General features: G+C 41.9%; 1 protein-coding gene across 1 annotated transcript in view; it reads left to right on the top strand.

The window, feature by feature from the left end:
- Positions 1-823: 823 nt before the first annotated feature.
- Dnajc1 (DnaJ heat shock protein family (Hsp40) member C1) overlaps positions 824-16,366 on the top strand; it is a 159,781-nt gene continuing 144,238 nt past the window's right edge. The window contains exon 1 of the mRNA XM_032885262.1: positions 824-1,350. Within this exon, the coding sequence (XP_032741153.1) occupies positions 1,108-1,350 (243 nt within the window). The 5' untranslated portion in view covers positions 824-1,107. The remainder of the gene's footprint in view (positions 1,351-16,366) is intronic.

The raw sequence follows: 16,366 nt of genomic DNA on the forward strand, positions 1-16,366 counted from the left end.
CTCAATGTGGGTACTGGGAACAAAGCTCAGGTCCTCTGCAAGAGCAAGAAGTGGTCTTCATCGAGGAGTTAACACTAGGCCCAAAATTAGTTTTACTTTAAGGAAATAAACTTCAGATTTAAAAGAATATTTTAAAATTTATTTATATGTATGCGTATTTGCTTGCTTGGATTTATGTGTATCATGTGTGTGTAGGATCCTGCAGAAGCCAGAAGAGGGCTTCAGAATTCCTGGAAATTACAGGCTGCTTATTTGCACGGATTATTGCCGCAAATTTTTTTTCGCTTTTTTTTTTTTTTTTTTTTTTTTTTGGTTCTTTTTTTCGGAGCTGGGGACCGAACCCAGGGCCTTGTGCTTCCTAGGTAAGCGCTCTACCGCTGAGCTAAATCCCCAGCCCCAATTACCCGCAAATCTTAATTCATATTTAGAAGTATAATTTTTTTTTTCTTGGTTAAATTCCCTTTTGTGCCCGCTCCCCCCCAAACCACACTGGAGTGTATCTGTGCGTTTTAGGTATTAGTTCAATTTACCCTATCTTTACTGATTAAATAAAAACATGCACAGGAACAGAAGCCTTAATCAATAAAATACATCCACCCTGAAATATGCTTTTGATATCAATACTTAGGAAAACAAGATAGAAGGCATAGGGAAGAAAACCTACAGGTAGAAGGCATTTTGGGCCCTGGAGGTCTGAGATTGTCAACCTCCCTCAGCCAGCGTTGAAAGGCTGTTCTCCCAGGCCGGAATCCAGAGTGCTTGGCGTTCCTACTTCCGGCCTCGGCCCCGCCCCACAGTTGCTAGGAGACGTGATGTCACCGGAAGCGAGGCCTGGGATAGGCTGAGGCCTGGGGAAGCCTCTCCCACACGGCAGCCTGGCTCCCGGCGCTGGCTCTCCAGCTGTTCTTAGGCCGGGGCGAGGGTCCGGAGAGGGAGAGCGGGCTGCGACTGGTCTCCGCTCCCCGGCCCCCTTCTCCGCGTCTATTGGTGCTTCCGTGGAGCCGGCAGCCTGGCTGGCCGCTTCCGGGCGGCTGCCCGCGCTCCTGACTGACAGGCGCCGTCCCCACTGCCCGCGCCACCCGCCACGTCCCCGCTCTCGGCCGGCGCATGGCGTGGCTGCGGACCGCTCTCTCGGAGCCCAGCAAGATGTGGGTTCCCGGCTTCGGACCCGCGCGACTTCCCCGGCGTCCCGGGCTGGTGTCGTCCTCGATGCGGCCGCTGTGGCCGCTGCTTCTGTTTCTGCTGGTGGCCGTGCGGCCGGTGCGCGCCTGGGAGAGCGGAGACCTGGAGTTGTTCGACTTGGTGGAGGAGGTGCAGTTGAACTTCTACGAGTTCCTCGGGGTGCAGCAGGTAAGCGCGCCGGCCGCGGCGGGGGGTTGGGGGGGGGGCCTCCTCACTCAGCTGAGTCGGCTTGACCGCCATCTCTTCCCAGTCCACTGTCAGTCCAACTTCAGAAGTTCTGATCTAAGTGTTAGGCTGGACGGTGCAACTAGCTTGGGAGTGCTGATACCTTTTCTTTGGCTTTCTGGAGACCATCCTTCCCCCACCTCTGAAGCTGTGCTGAAGGAAAAAGGAAGAGAGGTGTAGGCAGACCGTTTTTTCTTTTCTTTTCTTTTTTTTTAATACTTACCCAGTCTCAAGTGTGACACAGTAACCATGTATCACCCCAAATTGTCATCTTCCCACTTAAACATATTTTTACTTCATCTGCCTCCTCCCTCGTCCTTCCTGGGAAGACAGAAATACATTTTGCCCAGCGTCTGTTAGCAGTTTTCTTGCACTGTATTTTGTAATCGTTATAGCCAGCTGTTAGTGTTGGTGTTGCAGTTAGAGGTCTGGAAGAATTTGAAGCCTCCTCCGGGTTGGTCTTAGGACTCATAGAAGTTGTGAAGCTTTCAGGGTTTGAGGTGTTTGGGGTGCTGTTGGAAGAGGAGCCCGGTATAGTATTGTGTATATGTCCTTGCCTCTCCATTCATTTCTGTTCTGGATGTAACTTGCATCTTTAACTTGTAAAATCTCTTGTTCTCTTTTATTTCTACTTGAAAGTGAGTGAGAGGATTTGTTCAGGCTCTACCTCAAACAATGAACAGAAAATGAAGACATGTCACTAACTTCATGATCATAAAATGAAAGAATTTCCCAAGCTCTGATTGAGTCCTTCACACAAGATATGAGTTGTGGAGCTAAAATACATCAGCAACAACAACAACAACAACAACAGCAACAAAAGACACACTTAACAGAACAGCTAAGAAATGTACCTCTTCCTGTACATTATGAAATAGGAAACTTTCAAAGAAAATTAATTGGACTATTAAACAGAAGCTTAATTTTCATTCATTGCATTTTAATTCCATGATTGCATATAAAATTATTGAGTATAAAATTGCCACGGTACTGAACTTAACAGTTCTCACTTTTTAAGAGTTAAAAGTATTATGTACAGTGGTTTTTGTGGTCATTGTAAGGTGTTACCTTGTGCTACTTCCTGCTCATAGAGGAAAAAACATGCCTCATTTCCAAAGTAAATGATAATGCAGTGTATGTAACAATAGTTAGTGAGAATGTAAGTTTGAGAACTTTATTTGGGCTTAGGCTTTTGAGATAGGGTCTTCATGTAGCTTAGCCTATCCTCTAAACCGTTATTCTCCAGCCTCAGGCTCCTCCTGGACGTTGAGATTATAGGCTTTTCCCACTACACCTGGTCAGAAAGTTCATTTCACTTTTTAACTAAAAAAAAAAAAAAAATCTAGATTAGGTAGAACAGAAAATAATTCCTTTAAATATTTTTCATTTATTTGTTTGTGTTTTATTTTATTTAAGTTAATTACCTCCTCTCTCCACACCCAAGGTTTCTCACTGTGCTGCACTGGCTGGCCTGGAACTTACTAGGTTGACCAGGCTAGCCTCAAACTCATAGCTATCCATCCACCTACCTCAAGGAGTACTGGAATTGGCGACATGTGCCAATATCCCTGGTTGAATCCCTTCCATGTTAGTGTGTGTTTATCTACCTCTGTCAGTGCGTTTACATGTGTTTTCTTAGTACCACACCACAGTGCTTCTCTAGGTTTTGTTGTTGTTGTTGTTTTGTTTGTAATGTTTTACCTGCATGTATGTGTGTTTACCACCTTGTGCCTGGCGCCCACAGAAGCCAGAATAGGACAGCTATCTGCTCCCCTGGGACTGGAATTACAAACAGTTGTGAGCTACCATGTGGCTGTTGAGAATCAAATCTGGGCCTTTGAAAGAACAACCAGTGCTCTTAACCACTGAACCCCCAGGAATGTTCTTTATTGCATTTATTTTTTGTTTATTTGTTTCCGTAGTTATTATACTTACCATGGCAAACATGGAGGTCAGAGTACAGCTCTTGGAAGTTGGTGTTTTCTTTCCGTGAGGGTCCTAGGGTTTAAACTGAGCAGGTGCCTTTAACTGCTGAGCCATCTTGCTAGCTCAACTAAATAGTTGTTTAGTATTCCTTAAGACTGATTAAATTCTGTAGCTACCTGTGTTAGGTTTGTGTATAACTGTTCGGGCTAGTGTCTTGTCGCCTTGACACAAGCTAGAGGGGACACAAGTCATCTGTGCAGAGGGGATTTCAATTGAGAACTCGCCTGAACCATATTGGTCTGCAGGCAGGTCTGTGGGAGCATTGCCTTGATGTGACTGCTGTGGGAGTGGTACCACCACTTGTTAGACGACCCTGAGTTATATTAAAAGCAAGACGAGCAAGACAGCAAGTAGCCTGTCTGCATGGTTTCTGCTTCAGCTCCTGCCTTGGTTTCCCTCAAAGATGGACTGTGACTTGGAAATGTCAGTCAAGAACCCCTCTCTCCCTTAAGTTTATCTTGTCAGTGTTTTATCACAGTGGTTTATGAAAGCAGAGTAGAACAGTAACCTATCAAAACAAATCTTGTTGATGCTTTTGAATTGTTTGTAGGAATTAAGCTTTTTAAGAGAATATAGAGGTTTGGCAGTGGTGGTTTCAAATTCATATTATCTCTGGGTGAGGCGTGCTCAGTAGTTAAGAGGACTTGGTGTTCTTGCTCAGGGATGGATTGCGTTTCCTGGCACCTGTGTTTTTAGCTCACAACTGCCTATAATTTCCAGTTTTAGGGGCTCTGACACCTGGTATGGCCTCGGAGGGTACTGTATTTAAATATACAAACCCATACATTTGTAGACACATAAGTTAAAAAGACTGGTTATCTGGCCTCATCTGTGCACTATCATAGTTTGTAATTTCATACTTAGTTTGTAGTGAATTAGTATGAACAACTAGAGACCTTAACTTTGTAAGGAAAGATGGGGGAATACAAATAGATAATTGAGAAGATTTGGTCAAGTTGGTAAAATCTGAAAAGAGTCCAGAAAATTATTTTAATCTGTATTTCTGTGTGTAGCTGTGTTGAAATTGAAAAGAAAGCCAGAAGGAGCTTAATTCTACTGACACAGAAAATAGATTGGAACGTTCTTTACTTTGAATCTTAGCTTTCTTGGAAGACTTTCAAGGGCCAGATATGTGGTAGAGATAAACTCAACCTGTTTAAAGTTTAATGCGTGATATTCAAGCTAGAGCCAAACTACGGCATGCTCGTCAAGCTCCTGTTGACAAAGTAGCAAAACTGTCCAGTGTTGGTACTCAGGGAAGACTTACTTGGTATTCACTGGGTCCTAAACATAAAATCTTTAGCCTCGTTTAGCTTAATAGTTTAGTTGGGATGGGAACACGATAGTGAAGATAATTAGCGGATGAGCAGAGGCTTCTGAAGAAGTTATAAGGCATTGATTCTATTCATAAGGATTCCACCCTTCTAACCCATCAATTCTCAGATGTACTATCTCTTGGTCCTTATCCCTTTGGGGAATGGACTTGAACAGTCTCATTTTAGAAGGACTCAAACATTCAGATTACTGTGTGACGGAGGAGCATTCAGCCTGGGGGACAAGCATTCAGGGAACTGAGTGAGTGCAAAGGTCTGGATACAGGAGTGTGTTGAGAATTTGAGGGAATAGCAGCCAGTATGGCCAGGGCAGAGTGCTGGAGAATAGTAATGGGGGATAGGATCCAAGTCCTAGTGGTAAGGACAGATCATAGAGAGGCTTGTAGGCCATTTTAAGGACAGTGATTTTTACTCATAATTAAGTTGGGGAGTGAGGGTTGACCAGATTTGAAGTAAATTTCAAAACGGTCATGTCTTTGTGCTAAGGATAGTTTATAAGGCATTAGTTACTTAGAGAAATAATGGTAGTGTAGAATGTAGCATAGGCCTGGGTGGTAGATGTGACACTGGTATGAAGCGATCAGATTCTGGATTTAGTTTGATCATAAAATTGACAATTTTACTCAGATGGTGTGATGGTTGGTTGGTTTTTTTTTTTTCCCTTAAGTTTGAGAAATTGCCTCCATCAATCAGTATAGTCTGTATGAAAGTCTTTGGGGCATTTTCTTCATAAATGATTGATCTGAGAGGGCTCAGCGCCATTCCTGGGCATGTATAAGAATCCTTGGTTGTGTAAGAAAGCAGGCTGAGTGAGCCATGGGAAGAAAGCCAGTTAGCATTGTTCCTCCACTGTGCTTCAGTCCTGCCTTAACGCTTCATGGTGGAATGTAAACTGTAAGGTAAAATAAACTCTTCCCTCCCTAAGTTTATCATAGCACTAGGAAAGCAAACAGAACAAGTGATTTAAATGTGGACTCTAACGGAAGAGAGATTGAAGACAATTCTAAAGATTAAGGAGGCAGTTGAACTCACTGAGTTTGGAAGCCTGGACAGGGACTCTGGTTGAGGGACAATCAAGAGTTTGGTCACGCCAAGTTTGCCATTTTTGTTAAGCACAGTGGGGGCTGGTGTGTAGCTATCTGGATATTCAGGTCTGGAATTCAGACAAAAAAGTGGACTAGATGATAAACTAGTTCTTGGTACTTAGAAGGTAACGAGAGACCAATAACTGGATGAGTTTACCCAAAAGAATAAATCTAAAAGACAAGGGAAGAGGTCTGAGAACTAAGCCGGAGAGATGGTGACCAGGAGATGAAGAACCAGTGAGAGAGACAGGAAGAGACAAACCAAGAAATGGGATGTTTTCAAGTCAAGTGGTGAAGATATCTCCGAGAGGAAGAAGTAGTCAGCCGAGTCAGAAGAGGAGTCAAATAAGGTTCTGAGGATTGGCTGGACTTCAACAGTGGGTTCAGGAGAGGAGACGAGGAAGAATGGATGATGGAAACTAGATGATTCTGGTTCCACCTTTCTTTTTTGGCTTCTTAGCTGCGTGCTTGCAAAAATGTCACTTTTAGATTTTGGGTAATTTTAAAAGTTACTTTGATCTTTAGAACAGGTGAGTTTTGAGCTGTAGAGATGGCTCAGCTGTTAAGGGCTAGGCTCACAACCAGAACTATAAGAACAGGTGAATTTTATGGACACCTGTCAGACACCTCAGTCTATACTGAATGGAATAGCATTGATGAAGCCATGTGTTAGAACAAACACTAAATTGCAATTCCCCAAACAAGTACTTTCTTGATAGTTTTTATTTAAAAATAGGTCACATCTATATGTCTTTTTTTTTTCTTTTCTTTTTTTTTCGGAGCTGGGGACCAAACCCAGGACCTTGCGCTTGCTAGGCAAGCGCTCTACCACTGAGCTAAATCCCCAACCCCCTATATGTCTTTTTTAAGGCCCCAGTAGAGTAAAGGTCCCTGTGCATATTTCAAGTTGAAATTTAGGAAGCGACTTCAGAAGTCTGGAAGAGGCCAACTCTGGAACGCATATCAGCATAAAGTCTGCTTTTAGATGCTTTTTAGTTAATTGTTCACAGGGCATTCTGATGTGGATACTGCATCTTTTCAGAGGAGAGTGGGCAGAACGATGAATGATATACCATGTAGGATGCAAGACAGCTGTTTGAGATCTTACTTAAATTCTAGACCCTATGTAATATTTGTATGTCATCTCACAGTTCCTTGGACTCCTTTTATTATTATGGAATCAGTGGCAATTCTAGCTTTTCTCTGTTTTATTTTATTTTTTGATTTTGTATTTATCGTGTAAGACCATAATTTCTTTTATACAATACTTTTGTAGAGTATTGTAGCCAAGAATAAATACTTAATTTTTTAAAAAAATCTGGATATTCTCCAATAGCTGTTACATATTCTCTCTGTGCCTAGCTGTGTCCTTGAAAGAAGAGCCATTAACTGGCCTTCTTAAGCCCTAACACTTAAAAAATGAAGCTGTCTTTTATAGTGGACTGGTGAATCTGCACTTCTGTTCTCAGTTATATCTAATTATTTGTGTTGTGAAGTCATTGTGTTTGTGATGCTTGTATGTAATTTAATCTTCTTTGATTAATTACTTAATTTATTTATCCACTTTACATCCTGATCACAACCCCTCTCTCCTATCCTCCCATTCCCATCCTCTCACCCTTTCTCCCATTCTCCCCTTCCCTTCTCTTCAGAGAAAGGGAAGCCCTTCTGTGGGTCCCAACCGGCCCAGGCACATCAAGTCTAAGTAGACTAAGCACATACTCTCACACTGAGGCCGGGCAAGGCAGCCCAGCTGTGGGAAAAGGATCCCAAGGTGGGCACAGAGTCAGAGACAGCCCCTGCTCCAATGGGTAGGGGACCCACGTGAAGACGAAGCTGCACATCTGCTACATATGTGCAGGGGGTTAGGTCCAGCCCATGCATGTTCTTTGGTTGGTGGTTTAGTCTCTGTGAGCCCCCATGGGCCCAGGCTGGGTGGTTCGATCTTTAAGCATGTATTCCCTTGTAAATTTGTTGTGTACTTAGCCTCTTCCTTTTTATTAGGAATCTGAAGTTATTTCTCCATTTGGAGGGAGAGAGTAATGCAGGTTCTAGAATGGCAGATTATCCTCCAGTCCTATCTCTCATGTTGGCATATCATGTGTGGAGTTAGAGGTGGACAAACGCTTATCTAATTATATACAGCTTTGAATCAGTTTTGATTATTAGGATTTGTTTACTTTATGTACAAAAGGCTTAGTGTAGTTTAGTGAGGATTGCCTAAGCACAATTTGTAGGGAAAGGCAAGTCTGTTGCAGAAATTTTCTCACATGTAACCTGGAGTTGGTAGTACAGAAACCTTTTAGCTGTCTTTTCTGGTGTTCTGAATCTTTTTCAGTGCTAATCAGTAAAGCACTCAGATATCTTATTACATTGAGTTGGGAAAGTAATATTAGCTTCTATATGTACAGTTACTCGTAGAGATCTATTTTAACATCTTATTGAATAGCTTAATACCTTATCCAATGACTAATGTGGTAGATTTCAAAATCCCACTTTTCTGAGGGTTCTGAGTGAATAAATTATAGGATGGAAGTAAGAGTAGATACTTGGTTTGATGGTCAGTGAGGGGAGAGTATTTGTGGCAGTTAAAAGTAACAAGTGCTTTTATAAGATGCCTGCTATCAATATTAAGTGGCTCCCAAATTTTTTAGGTTTTCTATCAGTGAGTGAATCATTGTGTAAACTGTTACTATAACATCTTATAAATGTTTTCCTGAGACAGGCTTATTGGGTATATTTGGATAGTAATATGCCAGCAAATTTGCCTATAATTAAAACTGTTCTATTTTTTTTATAGTGTGACTAGGTAGAGGAATGGAGTTAGAATAAAGAAAGACTTCTAATTGTGAGAAGTAGGACCTTGAATGCTGTTACAATAAAGCTATAATTGGGCTGGAGAGATGGCTTAGTGGTTAAGAGCACTGACTGCTCTTCCAGAGGTCCTGAGTTTGATCCCCAGCAACCACATGGTGGCTCACAGCCATCTGTAATGGGATCTGATGCCCTCTTCTGGTGTGTCTGAAGAGAACAACAGTGTGCTCACATACATAAAATAAAATAATAAAATAAATAAAGCTATAATCATATGTATTTGCAGAAAGCAGTCTTTACTGTCATAAAGCGTCTAATTGTGAAATATGGGTCCTATACAAATGAATGTAAAATATTTCACTGTGTTTCGAATAACATAATATCTTAAGTACTGAATAGTTGGATTTTTATGGTATTCCACTTATTGATGGAAATGGGAAGTTGACTATTAAGACTTAAATTTCAAATTTAATCTAGAAGTTATATTTTATTCTTTATCTTATTGAATACTAAATTAAGTAAAGTTGGGGCCATTTACTTTTTCAATAAGTATTCCTGTTTACTACCACCTAGTAGCTGGAATCTTATATGTAATCAGGCATATTACAAAAGCAAGGCAAGCCACACTCTGCACCTTTGCTTAGAAAATGTGCATAGAACAGTATGCTCCATTAGTAAATGCATGTCTGTTTTGTTGCTAATAAGGCAGCAGCCGTTAAGCTGTGTGCGGTCAGCTAATAGAATTGAGTCAACACTAAGCTGAGTCTAAGATTAAGAATAAAACAGTTCCATCCATTTGCCTATGATTTTCATAAAGTCATTGTTTTTGATAGCTGAGTAGTATTCCACTGTGTAGATGTACCACAGTTTCTGTATCCATTCCTCTGTTGAAGGGCATCTAGGTTCTTTCCAGCTTCTGGCTATTAGAAATAAGGCTGCTATGTCTTTTCATAGGCAAATGGTTGGAACTGGAAAATATCATCCTGAGTGAGGTAACCCAATCACAGAAAAACACACATGGTATGCACTCATTCATAAGTGGATATTAGCCCAAATGCTTGAATTACCCTAGATGCACAGAACACATGAAACTCAAGAAGGATGGTCAAAATGCGAATGCTTCACTCCTTCTGTAAAAGGGGAACAAGGATACCCTTGGGAGGGAATAGGGAGGCAAAGTTTAGAACAGAGGCAGAAGAAACACCCATTCAGAGCCTGCCCCACATGTGGCCCATACATATACAGCCACCAAACTAGATAAGATGGATGAAGCAAAGAAGTGCAGGCCGACAGGAGCCGGATGTAGATCTCTCCTGAGAGACACAGCCAGAATACAGCAAATATAGAGGCGAATGCCAGCAGCAAACCACTGAACTGAGAACAGGACCCCCGTTGAAGGAATCAGAGAAAGAACTGGAAAGCTTGAAGGGGCTCGAGACCCCATATGAACAACAATGCCAAGCAACCAGAGTTTCCAGGGACTAAGCCACTACCTAAAGACTATGCATGGACTGACCCTGGACTCTGACCTCATAGGTAGCAATGAATATCCTAGTAAGATCACCAGTGGAAGGGGAAGCCCTGGGTCCTGCTAAGACTGAACCCCCAGTGAACGTGATTGTTGGGGGAAGGGCGGCAATGGGGGGAAGATGGGGGAGGGGAACACCCATAAAGAAGGGAAGGGGGAGGGGTTATGGGGATGTTGATAAGAAATACTCAAGTTAATAAAAAAAAAAAAAGAATAAAACAAAGGACATGGAGTATTTGAATGCCAATGGTAACAAGACATTCTAAAAGGGAATGATTTCTTCAGAAAAACAAATTCAGGGATATATACAACTCCTGGCTATAAAAGGCATAAGAATTTTAAAAAGCTGTGTGGTGTCATACTCTGTTGTGTATTGTGAACATTAAGACCAAAGGAAGAACATCAGCATTGTCATTTAATGGACCATGGGGAAGGCCGAAGGTTCAAACTATGCCAGCTAAGAAAGAAAGTGTTAGCCAGTCTTTTAGAATTTGATTCATTCCACCACTGAGAAAAGTCATGTTCAGGAGGGCATTCCATGGTCTATTGCATTTGTGTATTACCAGAAACCTTTCACTTTTTGAAATTTAGAACTTGCAAATTTTATCAGCAGTTATTTTCATTGACCATGCATTTATTTAAAAAATTAGCACTTGGGAGGCAGAGGCAGGCAGATCTGTGAATTTGAGGCCAGCCTGGTCTATAGAGTGAGTTACAGGACAGCCAGGGCTACTCAGAGAAATCCTGTCTTGAAAAACACTCTCCCCCCCCTCTGTGTGTGTGTATAAAACAAATAAATAAAATATTAGTATTTGTTTGGGGTGTAGTGACACATATAGGTAATTCTAGCACTTGGGAAGCAGAAGTTGGAGAATTCTTTCAAACTTAAGGCCAGCCTAGTCTACACAGTGAGTAGGGCTATCCAGGGCTACAAAGCAAAACCATTTCTTTATATATATTTACACACACACACATCTATATACATACACACATACACATACATATTGGCTTTTAAATGGTGTTTTGCATTTACGGTTGATGACGAGTTGATTTATGGCCTTAAAGGGTAATAATAATGTAGAAAAGCCAGAAGTTCTAACTTTTCTAGTAGTTAGTTATCTATTATTTTTGTCTGAATCTTTTCTTTACACTAAAGCTGGAAATTGTGATTTTTTAAAAAAAAAAATCTTATTTTTTGTAGTTAGTTGTATCTTACAATATTTTTGTGTGGGTCTTTTATTTTTACAGTAGCAAATAGACTTCCTGGTCTAAGTAAAGCATACTTATGTAAATATTTGATGAAGTACAACTGAGTACCATTCTGTGATTTTCATAATAGTTTTATGGAATTAATGTGACTTTTGGTATCTCGCTGTTAGATGTATTTTACATTAATTTATGTTGATTTTGAACATGGTTATGATTGTGAAAAGCTTCAGTTTTCAATAGTATTGACATTTTTAAAAACAAGTGCCAAGAGTTATGGTTTGAATCGCCTTCAAAGGCTGTAGATTACCAGATTACCTTCCTTGTAAATACATCTTTAGGTTGCTTCGATGTGTGGCAGTAGTTAAGAGTCATTTGGGGTCACACTGATGAAGAGATCTGAATGTAGAGCAAGCAGTCTACCAGCAGGCCGTGTCTTCAGCCCCTGTCAATAACCTTTTCATGGCGGGCATGGTGCCCACATCTGTGATCCAGCAGCACTCAGGAAGATCACTAGTTCAAAACCAGCCTAGCTTCCATGGCAAGGTCGAGGCCATCCTAAGCTGAGTAGCGAAACCTCATCTCAAAAAAAGAATAGAGCTAACTGCACTCTGTGGTAGAGCATTTGCCTAGCACGTGCAAAGCCTTATAAGGTAAAAGAATGTATTAGAGTGACTAACCTTTACGAAAAATTATGAAAAATGTATACATACAAATATTAAAAGTAATGGAGTAATATCTCCATCTTGTGGTCTTTTTTGGATATTGCCATTAAAAATGTTAAGGGGTTGTATTTTCACGACTGTAGTCATAAGCAAGACTACAGTGTGAGCTGGGTGAAAATAAGAGTCAGATTTCCTGCAGTATTCTCTGGGACCCTCGAACTGAGCTTCCCGATTAGCTCACTGGATGTGAGTGTACTGAGATAGTAATTCTTGCCCCAGGCAGTCCTGTGCTTGTGCTTCCCCAGGCCTGCCTTATGAATACAGCCTGCTGGGAAGCACCTTGATCTGTGTGTGGTCCTGACAGGAAATAGATTAAACAGAAATGTCCTTCACACTAGGCTTATCATTGGCCAAAGGCATTAACATGAGCCAGGGATCAAGCCAAAGTTTTTGCATTAATGTTATTCAGTTTCTTGATTACTTCTTTAGACAGCAGAATAATGGCTAAATGTTATCTGTCTGCAGTAACTCAGAGGAATACAGTTCAGCCACAGATAAGAAATCCATGTACTTAATATTTGGGAAAACTGCATGCATAGTGAATATGTACAGACTTTTTGTTATTTTCGTAAATGATACAGTATATCTGTCTGTGGTGTTTATATTGTGTACAATATTATAATTAATTTGAGGATGATTTAAATATTCTTATATGTAATAAGTGTTTTGTCTGTATGTCTGGACACCACATGTGTGCTTGGTACCTGTGGAGTCCAGAAGAGGGTGTCAGATAAGAGTTATAGCTGGTAGTGAATTGCCATGTGGGTGCTGGGAACCAAAACCCAGTCTTCTGTGAGAGCAGCTGGTGGTTTTTACAGCTGAGCCCTAACTATCTTCAGCCCCTCTCAAGAAAACATAGAGTGCTGTATACAAATACCACTTCATTTCATATAGAGCACTTGAGCACCCACCATTGAGATGTCCAGGGTACTGGAACCAGAATGACAGACATTCATTTACCATTGCATTTACCTTATGAAGAGACAAACAAGTCTGTAGCATATAAAATATACTGATCCTGAGTAGCTTAAAGTAATGTTTTATTTTTTTACTTTTAAAAATAACTTTTATTGGTTCTTTGTGAATTTCACATGTGCACCCAATTCCATTCATTTCCCAGTTCCATCCTACCCACATCCTCCATCCTTACAACTTCCTCTCCTAAAAAGAAAACCAAGTCTTGTGGAAGCTGTAGTGTGTCACAGTGCGTCCTAGAGTACACCCTTTTGTCCACACTTCTTTGCTTGCAAATGTTCCCTGCAGTCAGTCATTGGTCTGGTTTGAGGCTGCTGGCTTCTGATACACTGTCAGTACTGGATAGTGTAGTGAGGACTGGGACTCCTCTCGGTTATCCTGCTGCTGTACTGGGTCATGGAGATCCTGTAGTTTTGGACTTCATGCACTCCAGCAGTTCATCAATGGGGTAGATGTCGGGGTTAGGGTTAATCAATGGGGTAGATGTCGGGGTGGACTACCTCAAAGTCCTGGATCTGGGCCTGAGAGGTATCAGAGATAGATGGTCAGCCTGCCACCTGTCACACATCCACACCACCTGGTCAAGCTTTCAGGCCCTACCCAGCTAACTCATCCAGTGTCATAGCCAGCAAGGGGCAGAGCTAACTCGTCAGCTCTCATGCCTCAGTTAGGCTGCACCCACACCACCAGGGCCAGCTCTATTGTACTGTCTAGGAGAGATGCAGGGCAGTGCTGGGGCAGGCAAGGGGCTAGGCTAGAGCTCCTGCTCTCCTGCTCTCCTGCTCTCAAGGCTGGCTCACTTGTACTCCCCTCCTCCACCAGGGCAAACTCTACTTTGCTGCCCAGGTGTAGGGTATGTTCTCCTGTGCATTGCAACAGGTGAGGGACAGGGCCAGTTCTCCCACTCTCAGTTCACCCCCGGCAGCTTTCCCACCTGCCCTAGATGGCAAGGGAGGAGGGCAGCTCTTTCTTGTCTACCGGTTGCACAGCAGATGAGTTGTGGGGCCAGCTCTCCCATGCTCCCTGGGCTCTCATTACCAGGGTCTGCTATACTGTGCTGCCCAGGCAAGGTATAGGGCCTATTCTCCAGAGTTCTGTAGCAGGTGAGGGGTAGGACCATCTCTTCTGCTCTGATGACTGCACGGCTGACAAGAACCAGCTCTCCAGGCCACACTTCTAGGGCCAGCTCACTGGCAGCTCCTACATCCAGGGCCAGGTCTACTGTGCTGCCCAGGTGAAGTACAGAGTCCACTCCCCTTAGTGCTGCAGCAGGTGAGGGCGGGGTCAGCCTCCTGCTCTTACATCTCAGGTCAGCTCTTGCAGGATGACTGTCTTGTAAAAGCATTGATGGGCTGAGGCTGCAGCTCACTGGTGCTTTCTCTACCATGCTTAAAGCTCTATGTGCTAACTGTAGCAACACACACACATATCGCATGCACACAGAGAGACACAGCTTTATTTGCGAGATATTTATAGTCTAGCATTTTGTACTAAGACTTTTAAAGTCTGATGTATATTTTGCATTTATACTTCCAGCCCACATTGTTTTTCATACTAAATTGTATTGAAAATACTTAATCTGCTGGCGGCCAGAACAGGGGTAGAGCAGTTCTCAGTGGCCTGGGGGGGCAGGCGGCTGTGCCCAGCCCGGGACTTCGTGAGACATAAAGAAAAAAAAAAAAACTTAATCTGTATTGTGAGTTTTTAAGATATACAGTGGATATCATACATCACAAACTCAAATTGCTCCAACCATGTTTGCAGTTTGAATGGAATGTTGTTAAATTTAAATATAAATTAAAACTAAAGTTTCAGTTTCTTAGTTCTAGCACTCTTCAAGTGCTCACCTATAGATATTGGATAGCATATGCTAGCTAGATAGCACAGTCTTTGAGAATTACAATTTCTGTGTGCATAGATGTAGTTAAATATTTTGAGTATATTATTACTGATTTGTTTTTATCAAGGGCATAGTTTGTAATTTTCTTTCCTTCTTTACATTGTGTGTGTGTGTCTGTTTGTCTCACAAGCATGTGCTTGGAAATCAGAGACAACTTTAAGGAATGAGTTTTCCTCTCCCATGTGGGATTGAGCACGGGTTGCGAGGCTTGCCAGCAAGTGCCTTCCACTGCTGAGCCATATGACCAGCCTTTGTTTGAGGGGTTTTTGTTTGTGTGCTTTAAGATTGTTCCTGGATGCCGGATGTCGTCTTCCCAGTCAGTTTATACATTCTGTCCATACTTTGTTCTCTCAAACACTGGTTGCTGTGGTTCACACTGTTCTTCTGGTACAACAGTTATCTGAACTTCTATGAGCAGACCCTTTGATCATGGTAGTTTTGACTTATGTTTGATTTAAATTAGTCATTTGCTTTTGCTAACTCTCCTGTTAAATTTTATGATTCTGTAATTTTGTTTTTGTATTGGGGGTATATGGCTATATGTGCATGTGTGTATCGAGGACAGAGGTTGATGTAGACTGTCTTCTTCACTCACTTTCTGGCCTAGCCAGAAACCTTCATTTGAACCCAGAGTTTGCAGATTTGATCAGTCTAGCTAGCCAACTTGCTGTGGGATCCCTTGTGTCTCCTTCCCAAGTGCTAGGGTTACAAGCAGGCAGCCACATCTGCCCTGGCATTTCCACAGGTGTTAGGAAATGTGTTCCTAGTTCTCATGCTTGTATGGCACGTGGTTTGCTCACTGAGCAGCTCTCAGCCTTGATCCTGTGTACCAAGAAATGCTGGTGTTCATACTTTGCAATTTTAACTTTGCGTTTCCCTTTTTATTCTGTTACTCAACAATCTCATGTATTAGTAGTTATTAAATATATACTATGTTCCCTATTGTTACCATTTTGATTATTAAATGCCTTTAATTAGAGTCTTTCAAAGGAGATGTCTAGATGCAGTTAATATTTGTGCTGGTCTTTCAGTTCTTTGCAATACCAATGAGCAGTTCTATAGCCATTCTGTGGTAATGGTTGCCTGTGTCCTCTCTTCATCTCTGCCAATGAGTAATGCTTTTATATCCTGGACTCACTTTGTAGACCAGGCTGGCCTTGAATTCACAAAGATTTGCCTGCCTCTGCCTCCCAGGTGCTGTGATTAAAGACATGCAGCCACTCCTGCCCACTTCAGGAAAAGAAGCTTCTCACTTTGACAGGTTTTACATCTATGTAGCCTCCTTTGTTTAAAGTACCTGATATAAGAAAGAAATCACACAGGAGTCTGAGATGTTAAGGATGGTTCAAGTAGAGGATAATACACCCACAGATAATTTGGTCAGCACAAACTGGACTCAGTGGAGT

The sequence above is a fragment of the Rattus rattus genome, chromosome 14 (assembly GCF_011064425.1).
Source record: "Rattus rattus isolate New Zealand chromosome 14, Rrattus_CSIRO_v1, whole genome shotgun sequence".
NCBI lineage: Eukaryota > Metazoa > Chordata > Mammalia > Rodentia > Muridae > Rattus > Rattus rattus.